Here is a 17,100-nt window from a genome sequence, read left to right on the forward strand (position 1 = left end):
AGACGAAAGATGGCGGAGGCGTAGCCATTTACGGGACTGCGCATGCGCCGGGAGGACCGACGTGCTCCGCGGAGCCGGGGGGGAGGGAAGGTAAGTGGCGCGGCCCCTGCTTTATGATCTCTGTGCAACCCGTAGACGGTCTTTTCGGCGGAGGATCGCGAGCGAGAGCAGGTGCGGGAAAGCGGGGAGGCCTGAGGGTAGGCCCCGGCCCCGGGGACGCGGAGGCTCGCCTCGGCCCGTGATAGGGGAAGGTTCCGGGGAGCGAGCGGGGGGGAGGAGGAGGAGGGTCTGGACGGGGCCGCGCAGTGGAACATGTGCCCGCGGCCTGAGAGCTAGGCCCTCAGCCTCGGACTCGAGTAGAGAGGGAGGAGGGGGGGCGGGTTCAATTCCAGCCTCGGGCAACTCTCTCTCGTTCGCGCATGAGAGGGTTTCCTCCCGCAGTCCGAAAGGCGTGCAGGTCCGGGTGGGGGGGATGGCCGTGGCGAATTGCACCATCCAGAGAGGGTCTGGGTCTGGGTCTGGGTCTGGGTGGGCTACTCTTCGGAGGAGGGTCAGCATCGACTGGTTGGGCCGAAGGTTAAAAAAAAACAAATGACTGCAGAGAAACCAGATTCTGGATTAGTGGTGCTGGAAGAGCACAGCAGTTCAGGCAGCATCCAAGTAGCTTCGAAATCAATGTTTCAGGCAAAAGCCCTTCATCAGGAATAAAGGCAGTGAGCCTGAAGCGTGGAGAGATAAGCTAGAGGAGGGTGGAGGTGGGGAGAAAGTAGCATAGAGTACAATGGGTGAGTGGGGGAGGGGATGAAGGTGATAGGTCAAGGAGAAGAGGGTGGTGTGGATAGGTGGAAAAGAAGATAGGCAGGTAGGACAAGTCTGGACAAGTCAAGGGGACAGTTACTGAGCTGGAAGTTTAGAACTCGGGTGAGGTGGGGGAAGGGGAAATGAGGAAACTGTTGAAGTCCACATTGATGCCCTGGGGTTGAAGTGTTCCAAGGCAGAAGATGAGGCGTTCTTCCTCCAGGCGTCTGGTGGTGAGGGAGCGACGGTGAAGGAGGCCCCAGGACCTCCATGTCCTCGGCAGAGTGGGAGGGGGAGTTGAAATGTTGGGCCACGGGGCGGTTTGGTTGATTGGTGCGGGTGTCCCGGAGATGTTCCCTAAAGCGCTCTGCTAGGAGGCGCCCAGTCTCCCCAATGTAGAGGAGACCGCATCGGGAGCAACAGATACAATCAATCATATTAGTGGATGTGCAGGTAAAACTTTGATGGATGCGGAAGGCTCCTTTACGGCCTTGGATGGAGGTGAGGGAGGAGGTTTTGCAATTCCTGCGGTGGCAGGGGAAGGTGCCAGGCTGGGAGGGTGGGTTTGCGGGGGTGGGGGAAGGACCTGACCAGGTAGTCACAGAGGGTACGGCCTTACCTGACCAGGTAGTCACAGAGGGAACGGAGGTTGGGCCGAACGTTCTCAGGAACGTTCACTGACCCAAAATGTTTACACTGTGGGTTTTTTTCCACAGATGCAGCCCGACCTTGCTGATCTTTACTGCAATTTCTGTTTCTATCCCCTCCAGTCTTTTCATCTGCTAACAATAAGTGGCAAGGGCTCATGTCTGTTGTCTTCTAGAAGGCTTTGTCTCTGCCACACGCTTAACATGCTCAGATTGCCAAGCGGAGAAAGTGAGGACTGCAGACGCTGGAGATCAGAGCTGAAAATGTGTTGCTGGAAAAGCGCAGCAGGTCAGGCAGCATCCAAGGAACAGGAGAATCGACGTTTCGGGCAATAAGGGCTTATGCCCGAAACGTCGATTCTCCTGTTCCTTGGATGCTGCCTGACCTGCTGCGCTTTTCCAGCAACACATTTTCAGCTCAGATCGCCGAGTGACCTGGGCTTTACTGAACCCTCCCCCGTATTTTTAAGCGCTCGTCCTATGCCCAGGGTTTGGGAACTCTGTGTGTACTCCAGGGCAATCAAAATGTCCCTTAGGAGAATGCTTCTGGGTAATTTCTGCCTGTGCAGAGGTTTTCACACGTGAGCGTTGTGCTCTGCTTTCACTGGACAGTGCCCCTTGACCACTTCCCCTGGATCTACGCTGCTTAGTGCTGAAATGTCCCTTAATTTTTTGTCTCCTGAGAGTTTACCACTCTTACTTTAGCTTCTCTCAATTTGATTTAGGTTGATGTATTATCTCTTGGTCTCTCTTTTTGCAGAATGACTGAGTGGGAAGGTGTGCCCGCAGTTGCGGAGACCCCTGAGATCAAGCTGTTTGGCAAATGGAGCACAGATGATGTCCAGATCAATGACATTTCCCTCCAGGTATTTTGGAGCTGTTCCTTATTCCTCCTCTTTATTGAGTTTTCCCACAACTTTGCGTGGTGTTGTTACAGTTGTAATGATGGAAATACGCCAGGCAGTCTGAATTGGTTAAACGTGATTTGTCATGGACGAAAACGTTCTGACTCTTCCCGATAACCTTGAGTTTTTAATGTTCTGATCGCTTTAATGTTCAATTCTAACATCTTCCTCATTTCAAACTAGCTGGTCTGCATTTGCCTGTTTTCTACCTCCATCCCTTTTTGAAAAAAGGACTTATTTGCTATTTTTCATTCGGATGGGACCTTTTCTGAAACTGATACTGTATTTTTGTTCAGGCAATAACTATTATTCAGGATGCTGGGGAAAAACTTGCCTATTCTTCCACAGGGTATCACCACAGAGCCTTCTCCACCAACCTGAGCATGGACAAAATCTTGGCTTAGCTTCTCTTCTGACAGTACTCCCTCAGCGCAGCACTGGCAGCAGCTGTATAGATGGTTGTGTTCAGCCTCTGGAGTGTGACTTGAATACAAAGCCTTCTGATTCAGACATGCGAGCGCTGCCAAATTTGCCATGTTTGTGGAGACCTGTACTTTAACCGGTCTTCACCCTCACCAAACCTGTGATAGCAGATTTGGGTTTCGGGGGTGTCTAAATCGGTGCCTGGATGCTGTACCTGGGGTGCCAGCAATTAGCTGAGTGACACTTTCTCGCCAGGTTTTGAGTGCTGCCAGCACTCAAGTCGAAGACGGGAGAATGTGTTCTCCTGATGTCCTACAAATATTTGAAATAGGAACGAAAGTAGACCATTCAACCCCTTGAGCCTGCCTAGCCAAATATTTATGATCAGTTTGTTTTTCAAATTCTATGTTTCCCACCTACCCCAATGTTCTACCTGACCAGAATCTTAACTGCCTTAACCTTAAAAATCTTCAGTGTCCCTGCCTCCACCACATTCTCAGGCAGTGTTCTAAAGTCACAAACATTCAGAAATTTTTTCCCACATCTCTCCTGAAATTACAAACCCTAATTTCAAAATGGTCATACAAGCACCCTGCATAACTGAAGCAGAACTTTCTTTCTTTTGTGTCCAATTCCTCTTGTAATAAAGGGTGGCATCCCATGAGCGGAGTGGACTCGATGGGCCAAATGGCCTTACTTCCACTCCTATGTCTTATGGTCTTAGCTTCCTTGTTGCTGTGCTGTACCCACATACAAACTTCGTTGCTCATGTGCCTGAGCAGCTACATTCCTTTATACCTGGGGTTTCAGCAGTCAATCTCTTTAAGTATTATTCTGCTTCTTTGCTCTTTCTGCCAAAGCGAATCGCTTCACGTTTTTCCACATTATATTCCCAACTGGAATTTTTTTCCCCCCATTCATTCATTCAATCAATCTATGTCTATCCATATTCAACTTCATTATGTTGTCTTCACAGCATACTTTCCTATCTAACAGTTTAGTACCCATGCCTTTGTTGCCCCATCAAAGTCATTGCAAATTTTGAAACATTGAAGCCCCAGTACAGACCCCTGCGGACTCCACTTTCACCCTGCTAAGCAGACAGAAATGTCATTACAGACTGTGCTTTCTGCCGGCCAACCAATCCTTTGGCTGTTGATACGTTATCGCTTACAGTCTGTGCTTTTATTTTCTGCAAAAATCTTTTGTGGTATCTTTATCAAATGCTTTGTGGGAATTCAAACATATTATATTTACAGACTTCCCATTTCATAGCACGTGTTATATTTCAAACAACTCTGAATTTGTTAAACGTGAATTGTCATTGATGAAAGCATGCTGACTCTTCCTGATAACCTTGAGTTTTTAATGTACTGATCACTTTAATGTTCAGTTCTAACACCTTCCTCATTTCAAGCTAGCTGGTCTGCATTTGCCTGTTTTCTACCTCCATCCCTTCTTGCTTAGAGGGCTTACTTGCTGTTTTCCATTCGGATAGAGCCTTTTCTGAAACTAGGGACTTCTGAAAATAAATACCAATGCACCTATTATCCTCATTAGTGACCCTGTTCAGATTTAAGGATAAAATCCAGCTGGACCCAGAGACTTGTCCCTCCACTGCTCTGCCAGTTTGCTCAGTGCACTGACCTCATGATTTGTGATTCAGCTCAGTTGTGCTCTCCAATCCTCCCTCTCATTTACACCTATTGCAGGAATGGCTTTTGTGACCTTTGCAATGAGACAGAAGCAAAATATTTGTCCATTTCATGTGGCATCATTCCTTTGTCATCTCCTATTAATTCCCCATTCACATTCTTTAGAGGTGCAAAACTTTACTTTTTCCCCTTTTCAAATAGCTTTTAGAAAATTTTGTTATCCATTTTTGCATTCCTAGCTAGCTCCTGATTAACTTCCGAATCGTTCTGTGCTCTTTCTTATATTCTGGCAAATTATCTGACATGCCTCTCACCTTGATGGTTTTCTTAACCTCTAATTAATTCAAATGGTGGATGTCACACCTTAGGATTTTTGTTGAGAGTAGGCATACAGTTGTTGGATGTTTGAAATGTCCCCTTAAATTCTGCTGCTATATCTCGATTGGTCCATCACCTTGTTTAGAATGCACGAGTGCCTTCCCTCCACTAAAGCTGCCAGTAATGGGCAGTCACCTGTTTGCTGCATATGGGTGCTAGTACTGAAAAGTATAAGCTATTCTGTGTTTACCTATGATATGTCTTTCACTGTTTGGATGCTTCATGTATCTATTTCACAGTTTGTGGGCTAAACTTATCTGCTGCTCACTGAGGTCCCAGTCCACTACAATGGTAAATGCTGACCCTCCGTGAAGTCTAGTCCCACACCACTGTCAAAAAGAAACAGAATGTGAATCTTGAGGTACTCGACCATCCAGTAGGTGGACCACATCAAGATGAAACAGTCGGGCTTTTTACAATGATCTTCTACTTGTTTTTCAATCGGTGCTCACTTTTAGTAACTGGAAGCCTTGCTACTGCAGGCCGGTCATGTATAACCTTGCTGGAGGGGGAGGTTTCTAGAACCAATAATTGGAGACAGAATTATAACTTTCTTCAACAAATGTGGTTAAATTAAGCAAAGTTGCCATTTAATTTTTTGTTTAGAGGTAAGAGTGTTGATGAGTGCAGTGTGTTTGATATTCTGCACACGGGTTCCAAATCCATTTGATAAGCTGCTGCAACAGAGTAGTGACTACTGTCTATATACTTTAGTTTGGAGGAATGTTTATAGTTTGTCTGTCACGGTGCATATTGCTCTTCCTGATGTATTGATGAGCCAGACTGAGGAGCATGGGGTGTAATTGTAAACATAGTAAACAAGGAACAGGATAAGTGTATGTGCATAAGTCTTTGAATTTGGAAAGGGCAAGTTGAGAATGTATTTAAATATATAGCATTTTGGATTTATTAGTAAGGGTGTAGAGTATAGAATTGTGTAAAACAGTAGTTAGACAATGAACGCGTTGTTTTATCCATTTCTGGGTAAATGCTGTGAAGGCTTTAGACCATGCAAAAAGAGATTAACAAGAATAGTTCCAGACATGAGGAACAGACTTTTGGACTGTTTATTAGAGTTCTGGACAGAGTGGATGGGGGAAGATTTACATTGGTAGCTGTATTGTGAGGGCACTGATATAAGGTAATTGGCAAAAAAAAAAAGTGGGGTTTCTTTTTCTAATCATACTGGGAGTGATTGAAGCTTAGAATGCACAAGTGGCAAGATATTTGAGAGGAAGCTGCAGCAGCTTTTTTTTAAAAAATAAAGCAAAATGTATGGGGTTCTGAAGTGAGGCCAAGGGAATAAACAGTATTATGTACTTTTCTCATGTGCAGAGCATGTTTTGATGTTTTTATTTTGATGCATGTCTTTGTTGTGGCAACAGAATCTTCCTTCCCTTTGGCTGCAAACTTGCCCAGGTATGAGTTGTTGGACAATGGCGGGTCTCTGGGTAGGTCCTGACTCCCTTCAAAATCCCCTCGCAAACCCTGGCAGTGTAGGTGGAGATGTGGTTGCTGTCAAAGCCTGTCATCTTAAGCTGTTTACTTTTGTCAGTAGACACTGGTACCCCTTTGCTTTTTGCAGTACAATACTTGTTTCTAGTTGGTGCCCACCAACGAAGATACTGTTTAGGAATATTGTCCTGCTGATAGGATTAACAGAATGCAGTGAACTTTCATATTTGCGCTGGTGTTAATGCCTCTGGACTTGTTGACTGAGTGAGATAATTGGTGACCCACTGGGGGGGGACTGCTTTCTACTTGTGAGGAGGCTGTTTGGACTGGTTATATCTGACCTGGCTGTTTGGTGAATCTGTCCCTTTAGAATTGCTCTTTCCACACCACTGGGCATATTTTTATTTGGCCCAGTATTGAAAAAGACTTTAGAATCTGCTTCCGTTGCCTTTGCATCCCATCGACTTACTTGCTTGCTTCTTGGCTCATTTGTTAGTTGTCTTTTGGTTGCGCGTGAAACCTTGCTGAACTCTTTCTTTCCTTCCCTCCAGGATTACATCGCTGTCAAGGAGAAATATGCCAAGTACCTCCCTCACAGCTCTGGGCGCTACGCTGCAAAACGTTTCCGTAAGGCTCAGTGCCCCATTGTGGAGCGTCTCACCAATTCCATGATGATGCATGGGCGGAACAACGGCAAGAAGCTTATGACCGTGCGGATTGTGAAGCACGCCTTTGAGATCATCCACCTACTGACCGGTGAGGTGAGTGGTGCCCCCTGGTGCGGTAAGGAAGGAAAGGTCAGTAGGTCTGGCAGCATCTGTGTGGGGAGAGAGAGAGAGAGAGAGAGAGAGAGAGAGAGAGAAAAGCAGTTAATGCTTCTGGTCCACTATGACTCATCTTCGAAACTGAAAGCAAGATGGCCTGAACAGTGTCTATCCTGTGACCCGGAAAGGAGTAGCAAGTGAATCAGATTATGGGATGCCCAGAGCAAAAGGCAAGAGTAATGGTGGTAAAGAGGGGGTAGCTATAGAAATGAGGTACAAATGTGAACCAGCATGAGTAAAATGGGTCTATTCTGTTCGGAGTGAAGTCAGCAGGTTGTCAGGGATGTAAGAAAAATGGCATTCAGAGGTCACGCTCGATAATGTTGAGTTCAACAATGAGTCTTAGAGACTGTAGAGTGTGTAATTGGAAAAGGAGGTGTTGTCCCTCGATCTTGCATTGTGCCTCACTGAAAATGTTAGCGTGAGAGCAAGGTGGCTTGCTGAAATGGCAGGCACCTGAAAGTTGAGGATCATTGCTATGGTCAGAGAAGTGAGCATTCCAAGAAGTGAGCACACAATCTGAGTTCTGTGGAATCCGACAGTGTGGGCGCAGATCTTTCGGTGCATCAAGTCTACACCAACCCTTCACAGAGTATCCCTGCCCTGGTAATCCTGCAATTCCCCAGGCTAATCTACCTAGCTTGCACATCCCTGCCTACTACTGGACATTTTAGCGTGGCCCGTCCACCTAACCTGCAGATCTTTTATCTGTGGGAAGGAACCCACGCAGCCATGGGGAGAATCTGTGTGGAGTTTGCACAGTTGCCTGAGGGTGGAATTGAATCTATGTCCCTGGTGCTGTAAGGCAGCAGTTCTAACCACAGCCACTGTGCTGCCGCGTTTGGTGTCACCAATATAAAAAGACCATATTGTAAGCAATGAGTACGAGAGACTAGATTGAAAGAAGCTGAAGTAAAATGCTGCTTTGCTTCATATTTGGGACCTTGGACAGTGAGGAATGAGGAGGTGAATGGGCAAGTGTTAACTTGTGATTGTATTGGGGAGGGGGGGTTCCTCAGTTGAGGAAAACAATGATGTGAAAAGTGCCATCATTGGAATGTATGTAACTGGAGAAACTGATAAGGTGGAATGGAATCCTCACAAGAAACAGACTGTGAGGAAGTGTAGATAAAGTTATTGTGGAAGTTGGTGGGTTTGTAATGGAGTTTGTTGGACAGCCTGTTATCAGAAATGGAAACGCAAAGTTAAGGAAGGAAAGGGAAGAGTTGCAGTGGTTGAAAGTGAGAGGAGGGTGGAAATTGGAAGCAGACCATTGAATTTGTAGTAGCACCGATGTCGTCATTGAATCGGAGAATGTAGTGGTTAGGGCTGAAGTAGGACTGGAACGGGAAATATTCCTGTCATGTTTCCCACAAAGACACGGACATTATTGAGACCCTTCCTGGTCCCCATAATGTGCACCTTTGACAAGTAGAAAGTAAGACGAGTTAAAGGAGGAGTTGTTCCAAGTGAGAATGAACATGGCTGTGTATAGGAGGGTGTTGGTGGATAGATACTGTTCAGGCCATCTTTCAAAGGAAGTGGAGAGCCCACAGACTGTCCTGATGAGGATGGACATGTAGGAATTGCACAGCCATGGAGACGTGGCATTGGCTGAGGCCAGAAGACTGGAACTGATATAAAGCACCAAGAGAGGTGCAAGAGCTAAAAGTTCCCTCAACCATTATATCTCAACTGAGAGCCACCATCAGCCATAATATACTGCTTTCAGCCAGGGCCAACCCCGGCAATCTATTTTGCCCCGAGTCTAAGTGAAAGAATCAGACTGGTTTCCCCCTCCACACGCTCTGCTGAGTTGCTCCAGTACTTTGTTTTTATTTCAGATTTTCGGTAAGTTGACTTTAATAAGGAAAATGTTAGGTCAGAATTCCAATTCCTTTGTATTACAGGAGAAAACTGAGGCTCAAAATTGATGTGACGTTAAGAGTTGGACCAGCGAACAGACTGGTGTTTCACTTATTCACTTGTGTCATCGTGTATGTGCGGCTGGTTTCTAACCCAGCTAGTTATCCAGAGATCTTGATACAGATGGCAGCTTTGCAAATGAAGCTCAGCACCTCCCCCCCCCCCCCCCCCCCCCCCCCAGCCCCAGCTGTGCTCAGTGCCAAACAACTGGTTGGTACAAAAGCTGTCCACCTTGATTGTCCTCTTGCCCATCCCTCCCAGGGTCGTGATATGGTTAGTCTTGACTTTACTTTCTGCCACCCGCCCTCTGTATTTGTCAGATTGTTTCCTGCCACCCAGAGCGTGTCTGTTGTTCCTTTCAGAATTCCAAGTGGACAGTTCCCTTCGTGACGTCCTGGTTTGCTCCTCCATTATCCTCAGTCCCTCTTCCGTGTACCTTTCCCCGCACGTAGACGTAACCTTTTACTCGGTGTCTGCATGTTCCAAACTTCCAAACATTTGCAAATGAACCAGCCATCATGTGCACTTTCGATCTAACTTCCTGCATTCGCTACTCGCAACGTGGTCACCTCAACGATGAGCAAATCTTAGTTCAGTCTAAAAACTTAAAACGTGAAGCTGAGATTCTGGTAGTTACTTAAATTCTCCACCTTGCTTTCACACTGACACCTGCCTTCAGCTTCTTTCACTGCCCCACTGAGGCTCAACATAAGAGATCAAGGAGCACCATGCCATTTCCCAACTGGGCAATTGCACCCTTCTAGGCTCAACTTTGAGTTCAACTATTTTAGACCATAATCCTCTGCCCCATTTTTTGTTTCCTTCTCTTTGTTTGCTTATTTGTTTTTGATTTTAGTCAACAGCATACTTGTTTCTCTGCTCCAAATGTTTTTTTTTGTTTCTTGCCCTATCTCCACTGCTTTGCTGAAGGAGTAAACCTTCTATCATAGTGCCATACCCTTTGGCCCAACTGTTTCATGCTGACCAGGTATCCTAAACTGTCCCATTGGCCTACATTGACCCATATTCCACAAAACCTTTCATATCCACATACCTGTCGAAATGTCTTTTAAATGTACCCACCTCGGCCACTTCCTCTGGCAGCTCATTGCATATATGCACCACCTTCTGTGTGAAAAAGTTGTCCCTTAGGTCCTATTTAAACCTTCCCCTCACACCTTAAATACAAATGCCTCTAATTTTGGATTCCCCAACTCTGGGGAAAGGATCTTGGCTATTCACCCTATCTATGCCCATTATGATTTTATAAACTTCATAGGGTTATCCCTCAGCATCCTACACCCCAGGGGAAAAAAGCTCCCGCTTTTCCTTCTAACTCAAATCCTCCAGTCTTGGAAACATCCTTGTACATTGTTTTGCACCCTTTCCAGTTGAATAATATTCTTCCTATAGCAGGGTGACCAGAATTGAATGCAGTACTCCAAATGTAGCCGTACCAATGACTTCTACAACCATAACGTGGCATCCCAACTCCTGAACTCAACGTTCCATTTGGTCTCGCCTGTCTTTTATCCAGTAACACAATTTCTTGTTAACCCGTCACCCTTTTGCTTGACGCCCTGTTTCTAATTTCTTCCTAGTATTGATGAGATGTTACATGGACCTGAAATATTAACTCTGCTCATCTCTCCACGAACAGTGCCTGAGCTACTGAAGATTTCCAACATTCTCGTGCACTCGCTCTTGCGCGCTCTCTCTCTTGCGCGCTCTCTCTCTTGCGCGCTCTCTCTCTTGCGCGCTCTCTCTCTTGCGCGCTCTCTCTCTTGCGCGCTCTCTCTCTTGCGCGCTCTCTCTCTTGCGCGCTCTCTCTCTTGCGCGCTCTCTCTCTTGCGCGCTCTCTCTCTTGCGCGCTCTCTCTCTTGCGCGCTCTCTCTCTTGCGCGCTCTCTCTCTTGCGCGCTCTCTCTCTTGCGCGCTCTCTCTCTTGCGCGCTCTCTCTCTTGCGCGCTCTCTCTCTTGCGCGCTCTCTCTCTTGCGCGCTCTCTCTCTTGCGCGCTCTCTCTCTTGCGCGCTCTCTCTCTTGCGCGCTCTCTCTCTTGCGCGCTCTCTCTCTTGCGCGCTCTCTCTCTTGCGCGCTCTCTCTCTTGCGCGCTCTCTCTCTTGCGCGCTCTCTCTCTTGCGCGCGCTCTCTCTTGCGCGCGCTCTCTCTTGCGCGCGCTCTCTCTTGCGCGCGCTCTCTCTTGCGCGCGCTCTCTCTTGCGCGCGCTCTCTCTTGCGCGCGCTCTCTCTTGCGCGCGCTCTCTCTTGCGCGCGCTCTCTCTTGCGCGCGCTCTCTCTTGCGCGCGCTCTCTCTTGCGCGCGCTCTCTCTTGCGCGCGCTCTCTCTTGCGCGCGCTCTCTCTTGCGCGCGCTCTCTCTTGCGCGCGCTCTCTCTTGCGCGCGCTCTCTCTTGCGCGCGCTCTCTCTTGCGCGCGCTCTCTCTTGCGCGCGCTCTCTCTTGCGCGCGCTCTCTCTTGCGCGCGCTCTCTCTTGCGCGCGCTCTCTCTTGCGCGCGCTCTCTCTTGCGCGCGCTCTCTCTTGCGCGCGCTCTCTCTTGCGCGCTCTCTTTCCCCCCCCCCCTCAGTTTAACCTTGCTGCTTTGTAATTTGCCTGAATTGAGTGTACTCTGCCTGTATAGTGTGGCCAGTAGGTGGCCACATGCTTTGCCATTTGATTGTATTCAGTAGCAACAGATTGCGTGGCTCAGCAAGTCACCTGTGACAACGCCCTTGCCTCTGGTTGAGGAAGCTGGGGAGTTGAGCATAAAATCAGGGCTGCTGCTTCGATGTGTGCTGTGGTGTTAGAGGTGCCACTTCTCTTGTGAAGCATTAAACTTTAGGCCTTGTCTTCTGTCTCAGGTTGATGTAAAAGATCCCTTGGAAGTAATGCAGGGAATTCCTCCCCGGTGTTTTATCTTTTATCTCCCAGTTGACGATGGGTTAAAATATGCTGGTTGTGGGAGGTTCCTGTGTATAAATGGCTGACGTTTTTCCTAGACTGTAACTAAAGAAGTCTCCTAAATTCTCAGTTGAATTCTGGGTGAGTGGATGTAATTGCAGCCCTCCAGCTATTAACACAGAACAACCAATCCCCCCCCAACAACATCTTTTTGTTTTCATATTTTTTTAAAAATCCTGTTAGTATCAGCTCCTCTCTGTCATCAAGGAAAGGATGTTGTGAAATTGGCCCTGGGTCTAGTAAATGGACATAATGGCCCTTGGGTGTGTGTAGTGGCAGCCAGACCATATCTGTCCCTAGAGATCCTCGGGGACAGTGGATTGCTCCTTTGTGTGGCGGGGCTTGATCCAACTTGCTTCCCAGCAGTGCAGCACAAAGCACGGTCTGCTCTGAACAATATTTTTGGGCTGTGGCTGGGTGTTAGGTGGTTAACCTTTCTGGAGTCTGTATGTTAACCATGTCTTTGTGCTTCTCAGAACCCACTACAGGTACTGGTGAATGCCATCATCAACAGTGGACCCCGTGAAGACTCCACCCGTATTGGCCGAGCAGGCACCGTCAGGAGGCAGGCTGTCGATGTGTCCCCACTGAGACGGGTTAACCAGGTATAGGCATTGGAGGGGGCTCACTTTTCCAGCGCTGCTTGCATTTTTCTTCACGTGAATTTGGGGTGTGCAGTTTGGCCTGGGCAATACCCCATTCTCTACCATGTGTTTCCCACTTAGTCCAGACTGAGTCCCAACAGCTGTGCTTGTAGCTCCCTCTGTTGGCTGCTCACTATACTGCAGTATTTGGTAAAATATTTTCATTGTCCATAAAGGGAGCTCACTGCCTTTTATTTGCACATCAGTAAGATAGGTAGCTGTTTGCTTTATGTAGGAAATTTGATGTCAAATATCCTTTGCTGGTAATCCACTTGCACTTCTACACAGAATCATACAAATTTATTAATCACTAAGAACACGGATGAGGCTATTCAGCTGTTTGAATTTATTCTAGCATTCGGCTAGACCAGGGTTGATTGATTTTTTGTAAATTCGTTTGCCCAGCTTGTTTCTAAATCTATCAATATCCTAGCCCATCAAATGTTTGTCAGAAATTTACCTGGCAGAGGATTTCACAGTGTGGCCTGACACCTCAGTGTTGCACGGAGAGAGCTGCGTTGTTGGAGGTGCTGTCTTTTGGAGTGGGCCTGTTTGCGTTCATGATGAAAGATTTCTCAATGCTGTTGGATTGAAGTTCATGGCAGTTCTGTTTATATCTTGGCTGAGCACTGAGCTGACATTTTGACACCAGGTCAACCAGCCGTTGCACTTGCTTGGTGGGTCCTTGTCATGTTAAAATTGGGCCCAAAGTGCGATTGAGGCCATCTGCAGGTTGTGAGAAGGGAGACATAAATGCACCTTTCTGAACTGTCCTGGAAGTGTGAAAAGTCGAGTGTACGTGTGGGTTTGTTCATGATTAACTGTGCTGTAGATATTGGCTGCTTGATTAGAGTCAGAGCTGGGTGCTTGAGACGATTGTGTCTCTCAAATGGGCGATACGGTGGCTCAGTGGTTAGCACTGCTGCCTCACAGCTTCAGTGTCCCAGGTTCCAGTCCCATCTTGGGCGACTGTCTGTGTGGAGTTTGCACGTTCTTCCCGTGTCTGCGTGGGTTTCCTCCCACAGTCCAAAGATGTGCAGGTCAGGTGAATTGGCCAGGCTAAATTGCTGTAGTGTTAGGTGTGTTAGTTAGGGGTAAATATGGTGTGGGTGACTCTTTGGAGGGTCAGTGTGGACTTGAAGGACCTGTTTCCACACTGTAGTGAATCTAATCTTTTAAAAAAAAATCAGCTTGGGTGCTCACACTGTTGAGTGTCTGACCTTTTCTTTGTTGTTTTTGTGTGCAGGCGATCTGGTTGCTATGTACTGGGGCTAGGGAGGCTGCATTCAGGAATATTAAAACCATTGCAGAGTGCCTGGCTGATGAGCTCATCAACGCTGCAAAGGTAAGTTGTCATCACGATGAAGGACATTTTTTAAAAGAAAAGTCCCTTTTTTTGTAATGGAATGCTTGAAGCGCGGGCTGGGTCGCTTTCTGCATTGCAGGAAAAAGAAAATAGATCTTTTGTAAACAGAGGAGTGCCTGCGTCTGAAAGACCAAGGGTTTGTTGACCTGATAAAGGGTCTGAACTAAATCAGTGAGTTTTTCATTACTGTCTGTCAAAGGACTTGCTGTGTCATTCCGAATTTCTGTTTGTATAAATCCACCTTTTGTGTTTGGAGAGTTACGTTTGGCAATTGTGTAAATTGCGAGCCGTTGAATGACTGTGGTTGTGCGTCACATGGAAGACTTTACCATAATTGGTATGAAAATGCGATGGGGTGATGAATATCCTTTTCTCACTTTATGGTTTTTAAAAAACAACAGAGGCATGATAGTTTTTTTTTGAGTTCATTCGTTGGAAATGGGCACCACTGGCCAAGTCAGCATTAATTACCCTATCCCAAATACATTAAGTATCAACTCCATTGCTGTGGGTCTGGGTCAGGTAAAGATGGCAGATTTACTTCCTTAAAGGACATCAGTGAACCAGATGGGTCTTTCATGACCATTATCAATGATTTCATGGTCATTGTGAGACTCCTAATTCTGGATATTTATTCAATTTGAAAACAAATGTCTGCTACTAAAGCATTTGAACCTTACTGGAGCCTCTGGATTAATAGCTGAGTGATAATACCACTAGGAAGATGACGACATCGGGAAGTTCGGACTCGGGAAATTGTGATGTGTAGTACACTGTCTGAAAGACTACTGGAGGATTTACTGCTTTTTGAAAGGGAACTTTTCTTGGCTGGGGCCAAGTACTAAGGAGTAAGACTAACTGTTTTGATCCTTTCAAGATATTTTGGTGGATTGAAAGCCCTCGATGCTCTAACTAAGAAAGGTGGTGGTAAACTCCCTTCAGTCTACTCTGCCCCTATCTAAGGGAAGATAAGACTCCCTGCATTGCCAGTCTATGAAGATTCACTGGGGTGATTCCAGTTATGGTGAATGAATAGGTTGAGACTGTACTCATTGGAGATTAGCAAAATGAGAGGTTTGAAACACACAGGATGCTTCGGGGTAGGTGAGGAGCGGTTTCTTCCTCCTGTGGGGGAGTCGAGGACGAGGAAATATAATCTCCGAATAAGAGGTCACCCGTTTAATATAGATGAATGTGGAATTTGCACTGAGGGTAGTCAGTCTGTGGAACTTTGTTAACACAGGGCTGTTGAGCTTATATCATTTAAGTATATTCAAGGCTGGAATGGGCAGGCTTGTAATCATGAGAATCAAAAGGTTGTGGGGAAAAGGCAGGGAAATGGAGTTGAGGATTATCATTTCATTGAACGGTGGAGCAGATTTGATGGTCCGAATAACCTGCTTCTACATCTATGGAGCTGTTTTCTGGGATAGCCTGAATTCTGATTTTAAAACTTCCTTCTGTGTTGTCTTAAGGTGGTATTTCTCCTGGCTTTAATGTGTAGGTTGGGCCTTCATCTCAATCTAGGTAACCCGCCCAAGTCAATGCACCCTCTGAACAAATAGCATATGGGCAAGCTGCATTCTAGCAGGTGCCACAATAGGGATGTTTGTTCAAAGGGTTGTCAGAGGTCCTGAGGCATTTGTTGAAAGAGGGCAGAGAGTTTATTGAATGTTCTGGCTAGCATTCCTCTGTTGCCAAACACCTTTTATAAGTAATTACCTGAATGTGTAATGTATTTTGATAGTTATCTGACTTAGTATATTTACTGAACTGCTTGGCTGCTCCTCCTAGTTTATCACTTTCATCGAGTTTTGGAGCCAGTTGCTTCAGTGACCGTCCTAGTTTCAGACTTGGCCACAATGCAGTGCCTTCTCCGACTTGCCTGCCCTAAAATTATTCTCATCATGAGGTTTCATCCCATTTGATCCCTTGCTCATTGTGAAGAGCACATGTGACAATGTAAAGCTGCAGGCTTAAAAGATCCTTTCCCCCTCTTCCGCGGTTACGTTAGAGCCCGGGTGTTTCTGGTGAAGGAGCACGCGGTGTCCACCAACACCCTGGAGTTGGTGGGCGCCGCAGGGAGTGGAGTGCATTATTTCCCCCGTCCAAGTCTATTTTGATTTAGCCCCTACCCTCCCCTTCACTGTTTTGATCACACAGCATTGCCCTTTGGTTTGAAGGGCAGGGCTTGTCACTGGCCACTCGGGTGTTTTTCCTATATTCCTGGTGGTGGAAATCGAATAAAGGTTCGTGCACTTTGTGTCTCGCACTGTGTCTCACACCTGCACACACCATGGGTGCTGGGGGAAAATAAGCACTACCGCAGTTAGGTGGTAGTGGGGGGGTAAGGAAAATAAAAAAAAATAGAAGATCCTTTCTCCTACAGCATGGCACGCAACCTGGGGCATGATCTGGATTGTATGGGAGCAAGAGTGAGCCATGTCTTTACTCAAATAATGGTGTCTGCGTTCCTGCTTTTGTATTTTGGAATTTTGGGTGTTCTGCAAGGTCAGTTTGAGGGAATACTTAGATAGGATTGAAAGCTTCCAGAAAAGGATGGCTGCTGGAGATGTACCCAGTCTCCCAACAATGCTCTGGTTTAATGATTGTCTCTTTTTATTTGCAGGGTTCATCCAACTCTTATGCCATTAAGAAGAAGGATGAGCTGGAGCGGGTGGCCAAGTCTAACCGTTAGTTTTATGTCTGCAATCTGTATTCTCTAATAAAGCTACTCAAAAGATGACCCTGACTCCCACGCCCTTCATAAGACAACAGTTTAGAACACTTACCAAGGAAGGAGGGGGAAGTGGGTGGTCCATGTTTTGGTTGCATGTCCGTAGTGGTTGAGTTCTCGCTCATGAGATTCCAAGTTTGGACCTCAATCTCGGACTTGAGCAGAAAGATTTGGACTGATGGTCCACTTCTTGGAAGAGAGCTGCCCTTTGGATAAAGGCCAATGAGGTGGACGTGAAAGACACCATGGCACCATATTTCAAAGCAGACCGGTGGAGTTATCCCTGGTTTTCTGGTCAATAGTTATCTCTCCGTGCATGTCACGTCGTTATCTGACTATTGGACACATGCTGTGTCCATATTGGCTGCCGCATTGCTCACCGTAAA

The 17,100-nt window shown here is 46.7% G+C and overlaps 1 protein-coding gene across 2 annotated transcripts; it reads left to right on the plus strand.

Annotated features, from left to right (window-relative positions):
- Nucleotides 1–90: 90 nt before the first annotated feature.
- rps5 (ribosomal protein S5) lies at nt 91–16,723 on the plus strand. Of its 2 annotated transcripts, none has more exons than XM_072549783.1 (6): nt 91–171; nt 2,206–2,311; nt 6,813–7,022; nt 12,444–12,572; nt 13,858–13,956; nt 16,607–16,723. In XM_072549783.1, the coding sequence occupies exons 2-6, from the start codon at nt 2,207–2,209 to the stop codon at nt 16,673–16,675; spliced, it is 612 nt and encodes a 203-aa protein (XP_072405884.1). In that variant the 5' UTR covers nt 91–171; nt 2,206; the 3' UTR covers nt 16,676–16,723. The 2 variants fall into 2 exon arrangements, with proteins under 2 accessions (XP_072405884.1, XP_072405885.1); XM_072549784.1 differs by lacking the exon at nt 91–171 and adding an exon at nt 174–197.
- The last annotated feature ends 377 nt before the right edge of the window (nt 16,724–17,100 follow it).

The sequence above is a fragment of the Chiloscyllium punctatum genome, chromosome 30 (genome assembly GCF_047496795.1).
Source record: "Chiloscyllium punctatum isolate Juve2018m chromosome 30, sChiPun1.3, whole genome shotgun sequence".
Classification (NCBI taxonomy): Eukaryota; Metazoa; Chordata; class Chondrichthyes; order Orectolobiformes; family Hemiscylliidae; genus Chiloscyllium; species Chiloscyllium punctatum.